The sequence below is a fragment of the Vidua chalybeata genome, chromosome 5 (assembly GCF_026979565.1).
Source record: "Vidua chalybeata isolate OUT-0048 chromosome 5, bVidCha1 merged haplotype, whole genome shotgun sequence".
Lineage (NCBI taxonomy): Eukaryota > Metazoa > Chordata > Aves > Passeriformes > Viduidae > Vidua > Vidua chalybeata.
In genome coordinates this window covers 57,288,888-57,310,390 of record NC_071534.1, presented here as the reverse complement: position 1 = coordinate 57,310,390, position 21,503 = coordinate 57,288,888, and the positions used below count along the sequence as shown (strand labels likewise).

At 45.7% G+C, this 21,503-nt stretch overlaps 1 protein-coding gene across 4 annotated transcripts in view; it reads right to left on the bottom strand.

Annotated features, from left to right (window-relative positions):
• Positions 1 to 16,904, bottom strand: part of CELSR1 (cadherin EGF LAG seven-pass G-type receptor 1) — a 162,965-nt gene extending 146,061 nt beyond the window's left edge. For 3 of the 4 annotated variants that reach the window (XM_053943849.1, XM_053943851.1, XM_053943850.1), the window contains exon 1: positions 14,207 to 16,904. In XM_053943849.1, the coding sequence (XP_053799824.1) occupies positions 14,207 to 16,889 (2,683 nt within the window). In that variant the 5' untranslated portion in view covers positions 16,890 to 16,904. The remainder of the gene's footprint in view (positions 1 to 14,206) is intronic. The other variant, XM_053943848.1, reaches the window with a different exon arrangement.
• Positions 16,905 to 21,503: the final 4,599 nt, after the last annotated feature.

Here is a 21,503-nt window from a genome sequence, read left to right as displayed (position 1 = left end):
GCTCCTCTCCACCTCCACACTGGAACTCATTTCATACTGCATTGAACTGTTTCTTCACACCAAGTAAGAACTTTTTTGTCTGTTTTTTATTGCTAGTTTGGCTTTTTGTCAACTCTCATCCTCCCTTGCATTATCTTCTACTCATTCAATGAACTCAGCTGTTTCCTCATGCTAAGTCAGAAGCTTGTTTTGTTGGGTTTTTTTATCAGCTGATTGGCTTTTTAGAAACTTGGTGCATGGAAACAGCCCAGCACAAGGTCATTCAGGTGATGGGAAGCAAAAGGCTGTAACAGCCAGAAGCAAGATTGGTTCATCTTTGCTGCAGCTTGCATCCTGTGACATTTATGAATAACTTCCAGCCACATTCATGTATCTCTTGAACCACGTTACCTTGTGGATTCTTTACCTTCTTTTGATACCAAGTTTAGGAGAAGATAGCAATGCTGTTACCAACACACAGCAAATTCCACAAGCTCAGGCAGTTCAAAGGGCTAATTGCTTTCATAATTTATTAATATGTATGTTTAATTTCTGCAGCAAAAAGGAAATAATTTTTCCACCAGCAAGTTCAATTTTCTATTTAAGGAAGATTCTCAAGGAAATGTGTTGTATATATATAATATTACTTAAAACTATGAAGCTTATTAATTTATCAAGCTTTATCTTAAACCAGCTACACTTCTTTGGATCCTTTCACAGAGGGGTTATTCCAGAAATTTGCTTCCCTGAAGGTTTCAGTCTGCCTTCTAACATCCCACCTAAATTTATTATGTTCATTTACACATTTTTTCTTTAAACTGCTCTGCTCCTGTACTTCAGGGATGAAGGTAGCAGTCATAGTCTTCTTTGGTTTTTATTTTGCAATAAGAAGGATGCAGTCTTCTACCATAAATGATACCTCTGGTAAAACAAATTCTCTCTGTTCCCCAGTTTGTCCTCTTTACAATATATATTAACTTTTCTTGACTAGGAAAAATCAGAAGTGGAGAGAGATGAGATATTTGCAATGCCTTGTACAACAGCATGTAGTACTTCACTTCATGTAATAAACCCATCTCACTTATTAAGTGCCTGTGGTGGAAGCCCCACGCACCACTGCATTTTTTCCGCTGCTCTGATGCTTCCATGTATCTGAACCAACTCAAATACATAGACATTGGGCAGGCAAGAAAATTAAGTCACCCAAATAGTGTAATTTCAGAAAATGGAGTAATTTTCCATCCCAGTATTTGATAAGCACCTTAAGTATTATATAAGTTGATGGAGGGCCCATCTCCAAAGAGAGGGCAGTGTGACCCTGGCATATCACACCCAGGTAAAAATATATTGATTTCTTCAGAAAAGCAGCAGCATTTCCTCCAAACAAGCAGCAACACATGATCCAACTAAAGGAAATGCAAGAGGTGCTGAAATGCCATCACACAGAACAAAACTTGTTCCAAGAGATTTTGTGACTCATAAATTATCACAGAGAAAACAAAATGCTACAAAATACCTAAGAACAGAAATAGAAAATAAATTAATCAAGATGTCTAATAAGGAACAGAAACAGTGGTGCTTTCTAAGGGTTGGATTATTAACTATTGTGCTTTCCAAAAGATATTATATTACTCTGAAGTTCAAATGGATCACCTTCTCATTTGCTAGAGGACCAGCTCTCAGCTGCAAATTCAATATCCCACCCCATGACCTGACCATCTCTGCAAGGTGCCTACACCCGTGGGCCCCTCCCACTGCATCATGAGGATGGAGCCAGGGTTCAAGAGTGAAAACCCATCCCCAGGACAGATCACCAGCTAACTGCCTGCTGGCTGCACAAGTGGGATGCAGGAAGGGATGACACAAAACTAGTCCGGAGCCTTAGTTTTGATAATCATGGTAGAATAAAAGGGAAAAACATGGCAAAAAGAAAAAAGCACTGGAAATGCAAATACATGGCTGTGAAATCATCAGATTGAGCTCTCTGTTGAGTGCATGGACAGATTCAGTGACCCTCAGGGAATCTTACCTGCTGAATGAGCCAAGAATACGCCTTGTTGGGTATTAGGCAATGTCATGTAATATGACTACAGCAGTAAACACAAAGGCTCTACAGTGCAAAGAACAACACTGGGAATTTCACAACTGCTGAAATCTCAACCTGATTTCTCTAAAATTCCGTTTCATCACAGGAAAAAAATTTAATTAGGGTTTTCTTATCATTAGTCACTTATACAAGTCCATTGAAATACCTGAAAATGCACAATATCCAAATTTTATGCAGCACTAAGCCATCCTATATGACCAGTATGGGATGCTAGAGTGTGAGTAAAGTTGTTTGCCCCATGGGATGCTTTCCAGTCTGAGAAAGCTTTCAAACTGGCCATCAGAATTGTCATTTTACTTTCCCCTTAGGCCTTGAAAAGAGCAATGGGATCTTTTAACAGCTACAGATTGATCAAAGAAACTCAGAGCAAAAACTCAGGAAGACACTGACACAACCTCAGAGCAGGAGAAACTCTCCTGGAGGACTTGCCCCAGGGGAAAAAGAAGTGATGGATACTTAACTGCCAGAAGTGGTGTGAAGAATTTTATCTGATCATCTTAGCATCTCAGCTTCAGCCCAGTCTGATGCAGGTTGGCTGATATAAAGAAGTGAATCAGTCATCTCAGCTTAAGAAATCCTCACCACTTGGCAAAGGACACATTTTAAAAGCAGATCATACAAAAGTTCGTAAAATTCAGTCATACAAAACAAGCATGTTCACTGCACAGGATACAAAAAATGTCCTTGTCTCTCAGTTCTCAACCTGAGTTTATTACCACTAATCAGTCATGTCCATCAATGCTGTTAGTAGTAAATAGGAATTTCTTAGTTTAAAGCTTCTTAAAGCTGAATAAAGTCCCAGACACTGTTATTAGCTGAGCCATAGGGTAGCTGAGGCACAAAGGCACAAGTCAATAAAGGCAACTCCACCTTTTCACAAGGGATAGGAAAAAAATACAGTCAACATCAATATCCAGACTGGGCCACGCAGGTGTTGCTTCCACAGACTGTAAAGACAACAAGCACTGACACTCAGTGTGCAGCATGTCCTGCAACCTGGAGCTGGACACAGATGTCCTGTGAGTGCTTGTGCTGGTGACCTCTGTGGGACTGTCAGCAGCACCTTATGCTGCAACTCCCTGGGCTCTGCACAAGGAGAGAGGCAAAGGACTGTGTCTGCAAAACCTCTGGAAGCTGCAACCAGCAGCCATCACTGCTGAAGTCTCAATTCCAGAACTGCCAGTGGGAGTGCAAGGGCTGCATGGGCAATGCACTGGTTCACCAGGCATATCTCAGAGGCATCCCAGCTTCCTGCATGGACCCTGCCCCTCACCCTGCACCAACATACCCTCCTAAGTGACAGCACAGTGGTCAGATGAGGTGCAGAGTGGATGAGAAATCTGCTCTGCCTCCCTGAATGCAAGAGGGAAGGCAGTGACAACGGAGGCTGCCACACCATCAGCAAGCCCTGTGCCTGGTGCCAGCCAGCTCCCAGCGCCTGTCACAGACACCATGGGCCAGGCCCAGGACGTCCCCAGCACTGCTGTCTGTTATCTCACAGGGCAGCCACTCAGTCGATGCCTGCTGGTTATCCTCATTATTTACAGCAGGTATTACAAAAGCAGCTCAGCAAGGTCTCTGCTGTGCATGGCCCTGTACAAACTTGCAGCAAGCAAACTCCAGAGATGCAGCACCTTGCTGCACAACAGGATAGGGCAAACAGATCCAGTGAGTGTAAAGGGAGAAAGGAGAAAAATATATGGAAGAAGGAAAGAGGAACACCAGCATGTATTGTGTAACAACTTTTCAGCATCTACCAGGTCCCAGAACATACCTAAGGGTCCCACTCTGCATAACCAGTGCAAACAACCAGTGCCTGCTGTCAGCAGCTTGGTCTACAAACCCAGGTGTCATTCTGCCAAACTCAATGCAGAATAATGTCAGGTAGCTTGGTAAGTAGGACCTAAAAGTTAATCTGTCTTACATATCAATTAAAAAAAACCAGAGAAATTTACCCACATCACTATAACTTGTACCCAACCCTTTTGCAAACACCTGCAAAACTATCCAGAAGGCACCAGCAGGTTCATGAGCTTGAGAAACTGAAGTTAAGATGGGATTTAAACTAGCAGGCAATTATCTGCCAGATGGAGAGCTCATCATGCAGAGCACATATCACTAAATTACACTGTGTCAGTAAGTGGAGGCCAACATCAGAAATACACCCCGTGAGAAGGGAAACTGAGTCAGCCAACAGGATAGTTCAGCCCAGTCATTGCTGCCAAGAGACCTTTACCACACGTGTAGGGCAGCATTGGCTGTCTACAGCATCGGCGAGCACACTGCGGGAAAAGCCACTGCGTCCAAGTGACGAGCAGCAACACGTCAATAATTGCTAGCAAGTCTATCATCATGGCAAACTGCAGTGAGAAAGAGGATTAAACAGTAGGCAAAGATGGGTTGGACTCTGAATATTTAGCAGCGTAATTTACGTCTGAGCCCATGAATTCTTCCATAACCGACCCTTTAGCCCATCTGGGGGCTGCTCCACATAAAATCAGAATACATTTACAAATAGTTAAAGCCAGGAGGCAAAAAAATCATCTCTGATGAACAGGAAAGTACTCCATGGAAATTCCCAGTGTTCTTGTTTATTTTACCTTTAAGTTCCCAGGTGAGAAAAATTCAGTTCCTGGTTACAACCAGAAGTGACCTAGTCCTGACATGGCCTGAATGGCTTGTGATCCCACTTCTGTTATGGCCTAAACAGCATCCAGCAGCTGAGGGTAAAAGCCAGACTGCCCACACTGCTGCTGAAGCAGAGGTACCTATGCACAAGAGCCAGAAAGCCTCCTCTCCTGCGCCCTGCAAGAGTGAGTGTGATCCTGTGGCTTATGGCACTTACCAAAGAGATGGGAAATGTGAGTACCACAACAGCCTGTGAACCTTCTTTGGCTCCTCTTTAATGTAAAGCACAGTGAGAGCTCTTAGATCAAGGGCTGGAGCCCAGCCCATCTCTGCCCTTGCTGAGTGTCCTGATCGCTAGGCTGAGTGAAGTGCCCAAGCCATAGGGGGATGGTATTTCAAGTATTCCCACTTTATAGGACACTTAACTGCCTAAAACAGAATAGGGCTGCAGGGAACAGGCACCTACAAGTGAAATGCTCTAGCACTTGCTGGTTAGATCCAAGTCCTCTTACTAGACCTAAGTTGTGGAAGGTGCCAAATGCCTTTCCCTAGTAACCGCTGAGCAGTGCCTGCAGGCTGCTAAAACAAGAAATGCACTGGTGTGGCACAGCTTTTACATGATTTAAACTAAATGCACACAGCCAAATCAATTTTAAAACTAAAAATCACAGCTTGGATGTTCAAGGGTCTCCTTTAGAAACAGAGCCAGCACAAACACTGCAAGCACACAAATAAATGAAAGGCTGAACTGGTTCCTGAAAAGTTCAAAAGTGCTGTGACAGAAATTCAATGCAATAAACTCAGTGACTTGCTAACATCAGTTTTGAATAGGATCAAGGAGTCTGATCTGTGGCTAATGAAAGGAAATAGCAAGATCCAGCTATACCAATCAATCCAGCAGATCTTTGTGCCCATCATGTGTGCTCTGGTGGCATGACAGCTGCAGAGATCCACCTTGAGTAAATTACCTTCCAAACCTAACAGCCCCTTGGGATCTAACAGCAAAGACAGACTGCTAGGTGCTGACCATCACATCTTGGAAACTCAAATCTAATAGCATAGTCCTTGCTTTGCCCCTTTTGGCGGGGTCCAGAACCTTTTGCTTCTTCCTAAAACTGGGCCTAGCCCACAGACTCCACGGCAGGCAGGAGATGCCATGTTGACAGCAGCTGTTAACAAGGGATTTTTTCTTTTGCTTCCTTCAAAAAACACTGAAATATTTTGACCATACATGTCATTTCCAAAAGTGCTGGAGACCTGATGGAATGTAGCATCTATCATGTGTCAGGCAATGGTGTTGAAAACAGATTACTTTCCTTTGTATGTGATAAACATAACATGTCCATGTTTATCATGTGATCCCTGAGGATTTATTACAGGTTTGCTGTTCCATTTATTTACTTTTTTTGTGCTTGGCAAGGGTAAACACTGGAATAAATATGAAGGTGGTTACAGCTTAGCAGCATTAACGACTTGTTGAAACAAAGTCCAACAGTTTTCCTTTCTCTCCAGCAAATCCTACATTTCTGTTCAAGTGCTTTTTTCAAAGGGTGAAGATCATCTTTCTGAAGTATTTTAAAATTTTCTTTCTTTGTTGAATGCCAAATCCCCACAAAAGCATACTTTCCCCCTTCATTCACTCAAACCCTTGACAATAGTTAAAGTATATCCTAACATTATTCATGGCAAAACATTTTCCTCTTTGCAAATTACAGCCTCCCCCATCTTTTCTATCTAGTCTGCTAAGCCTGTTACTACAGGTAGTTTGCTGTAACAGAAATAAGTACAATCATCACTCCAAAAGAAAACAAACCCTTCCGTTCTGGCACACACATTCAGGGTGGGTTCATCCCGCTGAACTTTAGCCACCTAACAGCAAGTCAATCGGCCCAAGTCAGTCATTTATGTTCTCTCTTTAATCAGTTGGGGGAGATGGACATTTCCAGTCAACAGCAACAGCCCTCCTGCTTATCAACCAGTCATGGCTGCAACCTACGTTTGAAGCATTTGAAGAGATATAGAGGATGATCATGGTACCAGATATAGATCTGACCATAAAAGCCAAGCTGTACCTTTGATAATGCTGTTTTCAATCCAACAAGATCAACACATTGCAATTCATTCTCAAGCAAAGACTTAAGAAATTAAAAAAAAAAAAAAGCATTAGACAAATCTCAACAGATTTCAAAATTTTTGATAAAGATTACATTCTGCCCCCTTTGGAAAATTGTATCACTTCTATAAAAAGCTTAGTGTTTTTCAACACTGGAAAAAGAGCTTCATTTTGGGGGAAGTAATAATACTGGCACTTGTCACGGAAATACAAAGTGGCAAAATTGCATTTAATTAGGTCTCAGATGTTCTTTGTTTCAAGTGGACAACCACTGTGAACAAATCTTTGAAGAACTGAACTCCTTGTCAACTTGTTCTGTACTTTGATTTATGCAATCTTTTGTACAAATAGTCTTAAAAAAGGAGCAGACAACAAAAAAACCTATCCTTCAGAAAAGACAGTACTACCATGATTGCTTCTTGAATGGCAAAGTAGATGTCAGAGTAGTCAGGACTACTATATTACCTAAAAACATCATAATTCCCACAGAAACCAGGACAGAAAAACTGTAACATGGAAGATTGCCAAAGACTGTCATTAGCTCTCATCTGAGTATCTTCAGCTCTTCTAACCCTCCTACATTTCCTAAATACTTTCCATAGATATTTTTGGAAATGCAAGTCAGTAGGTCAAAGGAAACCAAAAGAGATAGTTGCCCAAACCCTGTAACTTAGGCAATACTGAGGTAAGCAGGTAAGCTGTTGTTATCGCAAGTACTCAAACGTAGAGAGCTTGTCCTCACCAACTGACTCTCAAAACCCTGAAGGCTTAAGAAGGAGAGGGTGAAGGACTGGAGAACATAGATCTTGTATCTTGACATTTGATCCTTCCCTCACTCATCCTCCATGCATGAGCATTACTGCTAGAGTTGCCTACACTGCTAAATATTGAAAAGGTGCTTGCACACAGGTTTAAAGAGGTTTCTGCTTCACATTTAGTTGTTTCCTGCTCCAGCTTTCAGAGCAGTCATATTCCCAAGGTCTTTGTATCAGTCTCACCTGACCCACAAGGGAAGTGAGGGGCCCAGTGAAACTGCAAGTCAAACCTGTGCCCAACAACTGCTGTACCCAACATAACCAGAGGGATGTGAGCTCACTGATGCCAATGTGTGCAGCAGCTACTCATCTGGCTGAACTGGAATCACCATCATAGCTGTGGCATGCTCTCACATGCTCCTGGACCCCTGAACTCTGAAACCCAGCCAGCCCAAAGACTGGAGACAACTTGTCAGCCACAAGGGGTGTCTGACAAACCTGCTGCACACTCTGAGGAGGAGGAAGATCATGACTGAGTCACCCCAAACCCTCCATGAAGATACCAGGATGGCAAGATGCTCTGATCAAGATGCTCTGACCAGACTGGTTGACATGTGAGGATGTCTGGGATCCTAGCCAAGTGTCTGCTAAGGGTCTCTCAATCACCCTACAGAAGAGCAGTGAGCACACTACCTACTTCACATAATGTTACACTTTAAAACCTCACATTATGTTCCTCAGTCTGGAACTGAGGATGGAATGTCTTGAGAAAATGTATTTAGTTCCAAGATGGGAGTCAGCAATGGATAGGAGTTCCAAGGTATTAAGTGTATACAATGAAGGAAAATGGACCATTCAGTGAGCAGATGTAAAATGATAGGCTTTATCAGCAGCCAGACACTTCCTCAGGTAACGCTTGGGATGTTGCAGATAATGAAGTATAAAATCCCACTGCTTCACATCACCTACTTTCCCCACCACTACCTCTGCTGCAAGTTTACTATCATGCTAACATCGAAACTTAGAAAACTATTTCTGTATTCTAAACAAAGGGCTCTTTTGCCATTACCTGGACAACAATTCAATGTTTATTCTATATTTGGCAGTTTGCAGCAGGTTCCACAATCCCAGCCTAAAACAATTCTGAAATGCCTGACCAGAAAAAAAGAACAAGAGAGGATTCTTCTGAACTCAGTGGTGCAGGTCAGAAGGAAGAATATTTCAGTGATGCCTGAGATGGAAGCAAATCACAAGAAAATACACCAAGGAAACCAATTCTTTAATATACCCTGGGGCTTAAAAAGTAATCAAAAATATAAATCAATTACTAATCCAATTTTAAAAAATCCTTATTACAACTATCTCTTTATTTGCAAATAATGTGAAAATGAGAGGAAAAAAGTTTTCAGGGTAATCCCACCACCGTACTTCTCTACATTTCATTTCTTTCCCATGAGACTTGTTACCAAGTAAAGCCTATTAGATCTTTCTCACTGTCATATCTCATTCTCATTCTTCTTATACTTTTTTCATTGTTATCTTAGCTTCTCTCTTTCCTAGAAACTGCTGGGAAAAGTATAGACATTTTATTTTATATTTATATATTTATTTATTAACTTTTATCTCATAAAAAGTTACTTTGTCAGTCAAACTTCCACTAAATATTTTCCCCTCATTGCCACAGACATTTTCCTGTCTTTTGAAAAAAAAATACACCACTCCTATGAAACCCAGGCATGAAGTGGAAGGAAGCCTGTAGGGAAGCAACAAGGCAACCTCAGCTTTTTATCAGCTGGAACACATCATACAGCTGAAAACAGAAAGTCACATTCCAGCAGGGCTGGAAGGACACACATCTATAATGCACCTTGCTGTAGCATGAATTAGAATATGGAACCTATATGGATGCAATAAAGGATACAGGTAGCCACAGCACTAGCTGTTATCAGTGGTTACTAGCATTAGCCACCACTACTAGCTATTATCAATCATCCTTCACTTCAGTCCCACCAAACACACCACTCAAGGACTGGAGATACAATCCTGCAGCTTGTGATATCATGCCATCTTTCTAAATGGGTCCCTCATCATTGCCTCCCAGGCCTGGGCAGCCTTTGCACCACTGCCTCCTCCCCTTGCTCTACAGTGGGATGCATGAAGGAAGGGCAGGAGCCGGAGGTCCCTGGGATGCCAGCGTGCAAAAGCCCTGCAGCCACAGAACCCGCCCCAACACATTTCCTCCACCAAGAGGAGGACTCTCCACCCATCCATTTCCACCATCTCCTGTGTAACTCACAGGGATCCCTACACCAGCTGCCTGTAGCAATGTTTCCCTGGAAAGGGGGCCATGGAGAGCAGCTTGGGTGCTAAGTGCCAGTCTGGGCACTAAGTGCCCCTTGCTGTCCCTGGAAGCATGTCCTTGGTGGCAGCCAGAAGCAGCCGCCCTGCGGACCTGCCCCTGAAGCTCACAAGGCCCCACCTGCCCTGCTGCCCAAAGGTGGGGGGGACATGAGGCTGGGCTGCACCCTGGTGCTGCCCTGGAGTCCAGCACACATCCTGAGAAGTCACGCCATGCTCACCCTCCGTGCCCACAGGTGTCCCTGTACATACAAGGATACCTTTTCGCTAGAATTTCCTTTTTCCCTTTAATCTCAAGTCCTGCCACAGACAAATAACACCCCAATGCTTTGTATCTCAGGCACAGCTGTGGCCTCACCTTTCTCAGAAGGGCTGCACCAAAGTATTGCATCATCTGTATTTGTATGGAGAAGGCACAGACCTGGAAATTCAGGATCATTAGCAATAATGACTTTTAAATTACAATAATAATGAAGATTCTTTATGAAGCTCTGAGTAAAAATTCCCAAAGTTGATTGTAACACAAACAAGTTCTTATGTTAATTTCTATTTGCTGATAGCCAATAACCTCACTGAATACCACTGGATATTTAAAGCTAAAGAAATGCAAAAGACAATACTTGAGCTTGCACAGTCCTCAGAAATGCTTGGGTGTCTATCCCCCACTGCCTGAGGTGCAACACCTTCCCAGAATTGTATACTGCATGTTGCATAACAATATTTAACATTTATCTGGACCACTCGAAAGCTGTAGCATCCAGCCAGTTAGGGTTTTGTCTGCATTGCTGATTTAGGCTGGGTTCCCAGAGGAGTTTGCACACACATCTATTGTATCCCACCGAGCTGTCGTTGATGATAAGTGGGACTACTTGTGGCAACACAGCCAAGCAGGTGCCAGCAGTGTTTGCAATGTGATACCCAGGCAAACTTGTGTGACATTTGTGAAAAGCTGATGCTCATACCAGCCTTCCCCCCACCGCAGCCCCAGCAAGAACTGCAATTTAATGTTTTAACAACCAAACGCAATGTGACTTCAACGATGTTTAACCCATTTTTTGACCAAATAAATCCCAATTTAACATTATGATGAACATCACTGTGGACAAAAAGTAATCATATTTAACCATCCTGTCAATTAAAGCTATATATTTATTAGTAATACCAAGAAATCACAGGCTGATTGACCCTTCACCACCTGTTTTAGATCAGAGTAAAAGCCTGTCCCTCCTGGAAAGTAGGGGCAGGACTTCAGCAGGGCCCGGATTTCACCCCAGTTGTTAAAACAACACAATGTGCAGACGTGGGAATATAAAGCTAAAGTTCTGCCTTTCTGTAGGAAAAGCTTGAAGGTACACTAGAAAAAGAAGAATATGCCTTTTTAAGGGACTCCTGGAGCACTTCTGGAACTTCATGGAGTTGCATGCAAAAGGGGTCCGGTTTGTTCACTCGGACGGCTCTGTACAACAGGCACAGGCAGAGGGACACCCAGAGAGATTCACTTCAAAAGAGACAGACTTCAAAAGCTCCTTCCCAATCCAAAGCAAAATGCTAATATCCACACCACCCACACTCCTCCGTGCTCTGCCTGGGTTGGTTCCTGACTGGCTGTGGGGGCACAGCCCACAGGTACCCCACGGGCACCCCAGCACCCAGGCAAGGGCAGAGCCATGCACGCCCCAAGCCTGCCCCAGCTGCTCACCACCCCCACAGAGCCTCTGACAATGATGACATGAAACTTCTGACAGCTTTATGAAGCCTATTAGCTCCATTTGCTTAGTCTTCACGATTCTTAAATTTTGTTAATAAGCAAAGGCAAAAATTACCATGCTTATTTGAATAATCCCCAAGTCAAATGAAAGAGTGCTGAGTTTAGCCAGGTATCAGTGTCTCAAAGTAACTCACTGGAGTAACAGTGAGTTACTTTGTGCTCCTTAGTGCTCCTTGCTAGCACTGCACACACTCACATGCCTCTGCAGCACAACACATTGCTAGATAGAAATAGGATTTTTATAGCACCACTGTTATTTCCTATTATTATGTCATTATTTTCTATTATTATGTCATGTCTCATACAGAGATCAAATCCCCCAAATTCATAAGGAGTCCCAGTCCTTCCCTGACCTAGGAGCAGCTGCGAGGAGTGGAGGACTTTCTGTTTGTCTGGGTCGAGAGGTTAATGGCTACTCCATAGACACGTTTTTTCCAGTAAACTGGCAGGTCATTTTAGCAGATGATTTGCAGGTGTTATGCAACACTTAGAGATAACCCCGTGGAGTATTTCTGTCTGAGCTTCTTCTCTGTCTCTTTTCTTTTTTGAACTGCATCAGATAAATCAGAGAAACCAAGGAGGTGAGACTTTCATGGACTAATCACACGACAAACTGACCTTCCAATTTCCACACAGTGAACTTCTCCAAATAAATGTCAAATGTAGTTCAGTGCTCCTTAAAATTACCTTAAAATCCTAGCCATAAAAAACTGAAGCATTTCAAGTATCTCAAGACATGCAGCAGACAGTCCATTTTAATGAACATCACAGAACAGTTTCAAAGTTCACACCTTCACAAAACAGGAAAATGATGCTGGAATAATCAATCTCTTGCATAAGAAAACAGGTCTTCACTCATACCTGAGATTTCACCCACTTAAACCGTGTAACTCATTATACTGAGAAAGGAATAATTCATGTCAGCTATTTTTCTGCACTGAACACACTCTTCACCTAGCCTAACAACTTTTCCAAGTTTTGTGCTCCAAGATGAGTGCTTATCTTCTGCTACCAGATAAAGAGCTACTGGTTCAAACAGACAGTGACCATGCAATCATCTGCACCTTAATCCAAATGTTTTTCTTTAAGGTCACAAGTCTACTGTCTGTTTTTCCTGCTAGTCCTCACAGGACATGGAAACAGCATTTACCTTACCACATAAGCTGCACCCTAGCATTTTGGAAGAACCAGGAGTGGCTTTTCAGGGGATACAGTGCAGCAAAATCAGTCAGCTCAGTTAATGTCACTTTCATTTTTTCTGAAGAAAAAAGAACCTCAAGCCTGCAAACACAAGGGAGAGTGTGGCTCACTTTTCCGAGGCCTTGCTGCACACTGTGGCCACTTTTACAGCAAAACAACTGCTGCTGGGATTATGCCACAGTGTGATTATTATTTTTCTAATAATCTCCCAAAGTGTGATTTTACATACCTAGTACTTTGAGCCTTTTTTTTTTAACAAAAATAACACAAATCTTAGAGAGAGGCAGCAGAGAGGCAGCAAGAAAAGTATCTGGCTAAACCTTTGAAAGTCAACAGAAATATGGGATCAGGTCCACAGTAAACTTTATAGAGTGGCACCTGAAGAGGAAATTACTCATTGCACGATTGATGTCACAATTAGAGGCATAAAAAGTAACTCCATGATAAACAAGCAACTAAGCAGAAAAAGAATAATATCCTAAGAGCATGTCTGTGCTCAAATAAAAGTACATATTGGACAATATGGAAGAGGCTTCACACACACACAGAGACGCAAGTTCTCCAATGAAGTTAATGGCACAGCATCCCTCCCTCTCCCTGTCTGTCCCTCCCTGTAACAGCCCTGATCTGGGGGCTGCATTTGGCCAGTATCTGCCCCTAGTGCCACTAAAGCAGCTCCAGTGCCATTAGCCATGTTACACAGCTATCACACAGCCATAACTCACTGCTTTCAGAGCTGCCATTTCCCACAGGAGTGCAGGTCAGCAATGCAAACACCAGCAGAACATCCACCTGGGCCACACCAGCTCTGGGCTAAGGTCTAAGGAACTACCAGCCAAACCTCTGGGTACACAGAAGGGAGTAAACATGTTTTGTTGCTGAAAAAGCAGACATATCAAATCTCAACTTTTTTTTTACAGAGAAATAAAGTGGGAGGGGAGACAGCATTACAGATGCCTGTGCATTCCCTACATCTTGGCAGGTTACATCATTTACTACCTTTATGGAACCACATCAGAAAAGCTCCAGCCTCAGTACCACCTCAGCTGAGGGAGTATGCTCCCTTCCATGCACACTCATATTTATTTATCCTTGCGATCCACGTTTAGTAAATAACTTCAAAGCACCACTTCAATCCACAGCACACAGACTTGATAGATTTTTGTGGTTCCTCTCCAAAAATTTCAGAAGTAAATTGCTGCTTCAGGAAAACCAAGACACTCTAAACTGCAAGTGTGTTATTTCTGCCCATGCCCCCATACTGGTCTGACAAACAATGCACCCAAATGCTTGCTTACCTGAGACTGACACTTTCATAAGGGCTTCCAGGGGTCTGTTGTTGTCCAGATCACGACTGAGTTTGAGTTCCCCAGTGACAGAGTCCAAAAGGAGCAAGTTTAACTCATTGCCTTGGACAAAAGTGTAGGCCAGGCTATCAGACACATCGGGATCATGAGCTGGGATCTTGCCAATCACGCCAGAGGGAAAGCTGTTGGACTTGTTGGTCACGTAGTTATTGAAGAGGATCTGGAAGTCCTGCAGCACGGGTGGATTATCGTTCTGGTCCAGGAGGCGGATGTGCACAGTTGCTCGGCTCACAAGAGGGGCTGAAGTGGCCTGCACCACAATAACATACTCTGTCCGGCTCTCATAATCCAGGTCCATTAGGGCTGTGAGGTCTCCATTAAGCAAGTCTAGTTGGAAGACCTCAGGGATGTTCCCCTCTACAATCTGGTACATGATCTGTGCGTTGGTCCCCTCATCGGGATCAGCTGCACTGATCCGTGCCACAATAGAGCCCACAGGGCTGTTCTCCTCCACAAAGACATCAAATTCATCCTTCTCAAAGACAGGGGGGTTGTCATTAATGTCCAGCACAGTCACCTGGATGTCCACAGAGGCTTTCAGCGGTGGGCTGCCCCTGTCCACAGCAAAGGCCCGCAGGCTGTAGACAGCCACGTTCTCGCGGTCCAGCTTGCGCAATGTGCGTATCACTCCGGAAGTGGGTTCAATGTAGAAGTCTCCATCTCCATCATCACCACCTTGGAATGTGTAGAGGAGACGGCCATTGAGGCCTGAGTCACGGTCAGTGGCAGACAGCTGCAGAACACTGGTGGAGAGCGGCACATCCTCAAAAACCGAGCCCTGGTAGCGGTCACGGAGGAAGCGGGGTGCATTGTCATTGGCATCCAGGATGAGAATCTCAACATATGTCGTGTCCGATTTCTGAGGGATACCATTGTCATGGGCTGTAATGGCCAGTGTGTAGGAGGCCTGGTCCTCATAGTCCAGCTCCATCAGGGTGGTGATGGTGCCTGTATCAGGGTCAATGCGGAACTGGGGAATATTATCATCCAAAACATAAGTGATTCTTGCATTCTCCCCCGTGTCTTCATCAGTGGCACTGATGGTGACAATAGAGGTGCCAATGGGCTTGTCCTCACTGACGCTCACTGTGTAGTGGGAGCTCTGGAAGACTGGGCGGTGTGTGTTGGCATCTGTGACATTGATGAAGACCTGGACGGTGTCAAAGCGAGTGCCATCAGAGGCGGTGACTGTGAGCACATACTGCCTTTCTTGCTTGTAATCCAGGGGCAAGGCCAGTGTGATCAGCCCTCCTCCACTCTGACTGGTGATGGCAAAACGGTTCCTGGTGTTGCCACTGGTAATCTGATAAGTCACAACACTGTTAACGTCCCTGTCCACTGCTGTCAGGGTCAGGACACTGCTGCCCACAGCTGCATCCTCGTTCAGTCTGAGGTGATACACCTTCTCTGTGAAGGTGGGATTGTTGTCATTCACATCCAGAACTGTGATGGACACGCTGGCTGAGGAGGTCATGACCGGCACACCGTGGTCCCTGGCCTCCACCCCAAAGTGATAATTTTCCACAGTCTCTCGGTCCAGCTCTGCAGCCACAGTGATCCACCCCGTGCTGTTGTTGATTTGAAAAGGAAACCCAGAGTCACCTGCTACAGGGGCACCTCCAGTGGATGGTGCCATCTCTATGAGTTTGTACTCCAAGCGGGCATTCTCTCCAGAGTCAGCATCCACAGCCTGGATGTGCAGCACCGAGTAGCCCAGAGGAACATTCTCCAGCACCGTGGCCTGGAAGGGAGTGCTCACAAAGATGGGGGCATTGTCATTCACGTCTACCACCTGCACTGACACCATACCACTGGAGTTGATCAAAGGAGGTCTGCCTCCATCCTGGGCTTTGATCCGGAGCGTGTACTCCCGAATAGTCTCGTAATCCAGAGGGTTGATGAGGTCGATGGCACCAGAGAAAGAGTGAATGTAGAACTGGCCTTTCAGGTTGCCACTGACAATGCTGTAGTGCACCTGGGCATTGCTGCCCCGGTCCCGATCTGTGGCCTGTACCTGCAGTATCTGGCTGTTCACTGGGGCATCCTCTGGCACCTGGACCAGGTAGCGCTTCTCACTGAACTGAGGGTAGTTGTCATTCTCATCCTCTACAGTGATGTGCACCATAGCTGTGGCACTGCGTGGTCCTGGATCCTTGCCCTGGTCATTGGCTTCCACCACCAGGTGGTACTCAGAGACCTCCTCCCGGTCCACCGAAGCTCGGGTCCTCACAACCCCGGAACGCGGGTCAATCTCAAAGACTCCATCACCAGCTCCTGGCTCCAGCAGGCGGTAAAGCATGTTGGCATTGGCTGGGGCATCACCATCAGTGGCACGGATGGTCAGCACCTCATAACCCACCTCCAGGTTCTCCCGGATACTCTCCCGGTACTCGGGCTGCTCAAACACTGGTTCGTGGTCGTTGGTGTCACTCACAGTCACTGTCAGATAGGTGGTGGCCGAACGGCGGCGTGGGGAACCATGGTCGGAGGCGGTAACCTTCAGCACGTGGGTGTCCTTCGTCTCCCGGTCAAGGCTGCGGGCAGTGACCACACTGCCCGTCTCGGCGTCGATGGTGAAGTAGTCGTTGGAGCGCTCGTCAAAGAGCGCCTCCATGGAGTACGCCAGCCGGCCGGCTTCACCCTCGTCAGGGTCCTGGGCCCGCAGCACGATGACCGCCGTGCCGGCCGGTTCGTTCTCGGGGATGGAGACCTGGTAGCTGGGCAGCTGGAACTGCGGGGGGCTGTTGAGGCTCCGCGCCCGCCGCGCTCCCCGCCGCCCGCCGCCCTCCCTGCCCGGCAGCGGGGCGCAGCCGGCGGCGGCTCCGCGGGGCTCGGCGGCCGCCCGGTGCCGGGCGCGCCGCGGGCAGGGGCCGCCGCCACGGGGCCCGCGGGGCTCGGCGGGCGGAGCGCGGCGCGGCGCGGACCCCGCAGCCCTCAGGCGCCCGGCGGGCGGCAGCGCCGGCGGCTCGGCGGCAGCGGCGGGGCGCCCCGCGGCCCCCGCGGGCAGGTGGAGGAGCGGGGCGGCGCGGGGCGGCCGCGGGTCCCTGCCGCCTGCCGACACCAGGGCGCAGAGCAGCGCGGCCCAGGACACGCAGGCGGCGGCGGACAGCAGCCGCGGCATCTCCGGAGCTCAGCGGGCAGCGGGGCCGGGCAGCGGGCTGCTGCACAATCCATCCACCCGCCGGGCTGCCCGCCCGCCCGCATCCATCAGCCGCCGGCCCGCCCCCCCCACCGCCCTCGCCTCCCAGGCACCGCCGGCCTCAAGCCCCGCGCCCCGTCCCGGTCCGCGGGCAGCGGGCTGGAGAGCTCCAACTTTTCCACCTTAAACTTTGAAGTGAGTTCAAAATGGCTCCTCTCCTCCTCCTCCCGCCGCCGCTCCCCAGAGGGCGATTAGCATAAACCTGCTGTTTCTCTCCTTCGCCAAAAAGAAGAAAAGAAAATCAAATACCGAGGTCCCCCCCGCGGCGGGGCCGGCCCACGGGCGGCGAGGTCCCGCGTGGCTGCGCGACACGGCAGAGCCACCGCGCCTCGTCCCTCCCGTCCCGTCCTGTCCCGTCCCGTCCCGTCCTGTCCCGCTCCAGCCTCCCGGCTCGGCTCGCGCGGAGCGCGGCGGGCGCTGCCCGGGGCGGGGTTTCCTGCCGGCCCCGCCCGGCCCCTCCCGGGCGGCGGCGGCGGGGGCCGGGCCGACTTCAGCCCCGCGGGGCTCCCGCTCCGCCGCCCGGCGCCCCTCGGCGGCCGGGGGAGCTGCCCGCCCCGGTGGGGCCGTGCGGGCTCGGAGCAGGTCCCGCTGCGGCTGCTCCGCTGCCCCGCGTGGACGGAGCTCCGCAGGCGGCGACTCTCGGCCGCTTCCCCACGCAGCAGCCACCTGTCGTCTCAGATCCGTCGTCCAGGACAAAGTTAAACAAAAATTAATTTAAATTCGTGTTATTAAATTCTCGCTATGGAGGGGGCAAGAATAAAGTGAAACTACTTTCCAGGGCAAAATGAGCATCATGTGGGGGCCCAAGAGGGGCTGCCGGTATCCCGGCGGATGATCTACTACCGCGCTCACGCCTTGCTCTGAAACACGCAAAGTAGCCGGCGGGATCTGCAGCCTTGCATTAAAGATTTCTTTGAGGCGATCACAAATAATGATAAACAGGATGCAAACTTCTATGGGAAGAAGCAAAGCTCGACTCCCCATGACAATGTTGCACTGGTGTTTATAATGTCAATTCTACGAATTTATGCTAATTACTGTATGTCACGCTACTTTTCCCTTAGCGATGTAGCCGCCTGAGCGATGCGCCCGAGCTGCGGCCGCATCCTCGCGGCTGCAGTGGCCCCTGGTGGGTGCGGCGGGAAGGGCCGCGGGACGGGGCGCGGGAGAGCCGCCTGCGGTGCTCGCCCTGCCTGCCGCCGGCGGCAAGGACCGATGCTGATCTGCGGAGATCCCGCGTACAACAGCTTTACGCAGAAAGAAGACATGAGGTGGTGAACAACGACCAGCCCAAAGTTGTCGACTGGGATTTTGCAAAAGTTTGTTACTTTTAGGAGTTGGGAGGCAACTTTCAGAGCGATCTGTCACTGTCGGTTCAGGCTCTTCAGCACTTATAGGAAGGCTGTGTATAAAACAGATTCTTTCAGTGGCTTTCATTCCCTGAAATGCATTATTGCAAGGAAAAGAAAAGAAAAGAAGAAAAGAAAAGAAGAAGAGAAGAGAAGAGAAGAAAGAAGAAGAAAAGAAAAGAAAAGAAAAGAAAAGAAAAGAAAAGAAAAGAAAAGAAAAGAAAAGAAAAGAAAAAAAGAAAAGAAAAGAAAAGAAAAGAAAAGAAAAGAAAAGAAAAGAAAAGAAAAGAAAAGAAAAGAAAAGAAACCCCCAGGAAATCAGAAAACCAACCACCTGGATACTTGCCAGTATGTCTGTCAGGAAGAAAAAGAGCTTTCTAAAATGTTTATTTGGAAGATGTTTTGCTGAATCAGCTTTATGCAATTTGAGATTTTAAAAATGGAATTTAGAAGCTTACTTGGCTTTGTATATCCTCTGTTGAAAATGATTGCTCATGAAAAGAAAGTTTAAAAAATTAAACATAACCTTCCGTTCATTTATTGAGTTTGAGTCGATGCAGTGACCTGCTCCAGAAACAAAGTAACTCACTTGGTAGCTGGGTTCATCAATATTACCTTGGGATTTGCTTAAGGAAACTTCCGTTTAAGCGCATACTTGTCTTGCTTCCTTCTATATTTTCTTGCTGCTATGCTTAATGCCCACAATTTGAAAAATAACCTCTTATTATAAAATAATATCTTTTTTTGGCTCTTCAAAAATGAGGTCCAAGTACATATTTCAAGATAAAATAGATTTGTAAGAAAAGACAGTTTAAACTTTTTGTTGCAATAAGAGGCAACTGTGAGTTGGGAAGATACTGTAATATCTTCTGCATAAACCAATTTTGTGTATGCTTACACAAAATCCTCTGTCTTTTCCCTATTTGTATGACCTGCCTTCTATTTCCAGTCAATTTCATCTTGTTGATATGAAGTTTCACTGTTTTGCAATTAAATGTATTATCCCTGTTGTTCCTTGCATTCATTACACCATTTGTTATATTATTTTGCCATTAAAATAGACTTCAAGTCCAAAATGGTGAATACAATTGTTACAACTGACTCACTGCTCTAGCAAAAAGAATGGTTTATTTTAAACTCTGGCAACTCAAATGACTTTTCAGTGGTGAAATGACTCATGCCTGCTCCCAGAATGCTCTGTATGGAAACAGGGGTCGCTGTTAGATCAGAGGTGCATCTGTTTCTGCTGCTGCTTCTGTGGGTCCAGAAGAGCCAGAGAAGGCAACAGTGAAACAGAACATTTGATAAAGGCAACTCAAGGTGGGGAACAAGAACAGAATTACACATTTCTTGTTTTAGCTGGCAGGTTTTTAGTGAAGACTGATCCTTCAAAGAAAAGCAGAAACTTTCTTTGTGTCTGATTTTGCAGATTTTCTCATATAAGCTGTTCTTTTCCTATAGAAGAAATCACACTGACATCACCATGATGAGCAACGTTCATAAAAATTGCGAGTGAGGTTTTCCTTGACCCTTTGTTTCCTTAGTACCAATTGATGACATATTAATTTCACAGCTAAAAAAAAAAAAGCTCTGTTTCAACTTGTCTAGGAGTGAAATCTTCCAAGTTTCTTTCCAAAGTGAATTTTAAAAAAAGATCAGAGAAATAAAAAAAATATATAATTGTTACCCAGCTTAATTCAGTAATTAGCTCTAAAAAAATAGTAGTTAAACTGTAAGGGATTTTCCTAAAACATGAAGTTTACAAGACCAGGGGAGAGATCAAGAATCATCCCTTCATTGGGACTGTAGCCCAGAGGAAGGCTCGTGCAGAATGAGGTTGCCTGCATCTAGATCCAATAGTATTTTTAATGTTGGGAATAAAGTGATTCAGTGTAAATCCATCCCTGTGGAAGAGGTGGTTCTATAGAAGGAGATGGAGCTTATCTTAGCCCACCAGTACTTCAAGAAAAAACTTTAAAATTCACATTCAGTAATGCTGTGTTACAATTGTTCATTTCTCTTTTTATTTTAAAGAACAAGAGTGGTGAAAAGTTTTTTTGGCATTGGATTTGTGAAGTGTATTGCAAAAAAGTGATGCAGTATGTACCCCACCCCTCCAAACCAGGGATTTTGCCTTCTAAACTCTTGCTTGGGGGAAGAAGAAAATTTATCTTCAAATTCAGGTATCCATGCAACACAACCTATATCTTGTATAAGATCTCTATATACATAGTGTTAACATAAATTGATATATGTATCACATCTTCATAACTGCATTTATTCACTTCACAAAGGCACCAATGATCTATTCCTGCTAAAGTAACAGTTTGAGAAAATAATCTAAGAAACCACAACAGGCAGTAATAAAACAGCCTTTAACCACAATTTATTCCACAACCTTACAATTTTCCAGCAACTTGAAAGAAACTGAATGTTTTAGAAGTGAATAATAATGGATTTTGGAGGGGAACGTTATTTATTACCCTTTATTTCAATAAACTAACAGCATATTAGACATGAAAAAAAAAAAACAAAAACAAACCAAACCCAAATAACTCGCTGGTTTTTAGACTACTTGTCCTGGTTGCTGTTACATCCTACCCTCATGGCTGGGTGTCTTCAATGTCTGGGACTGCACATCAGCAGAGAGCAATCTTCTGTGATCCCAGACAAAGCCTAA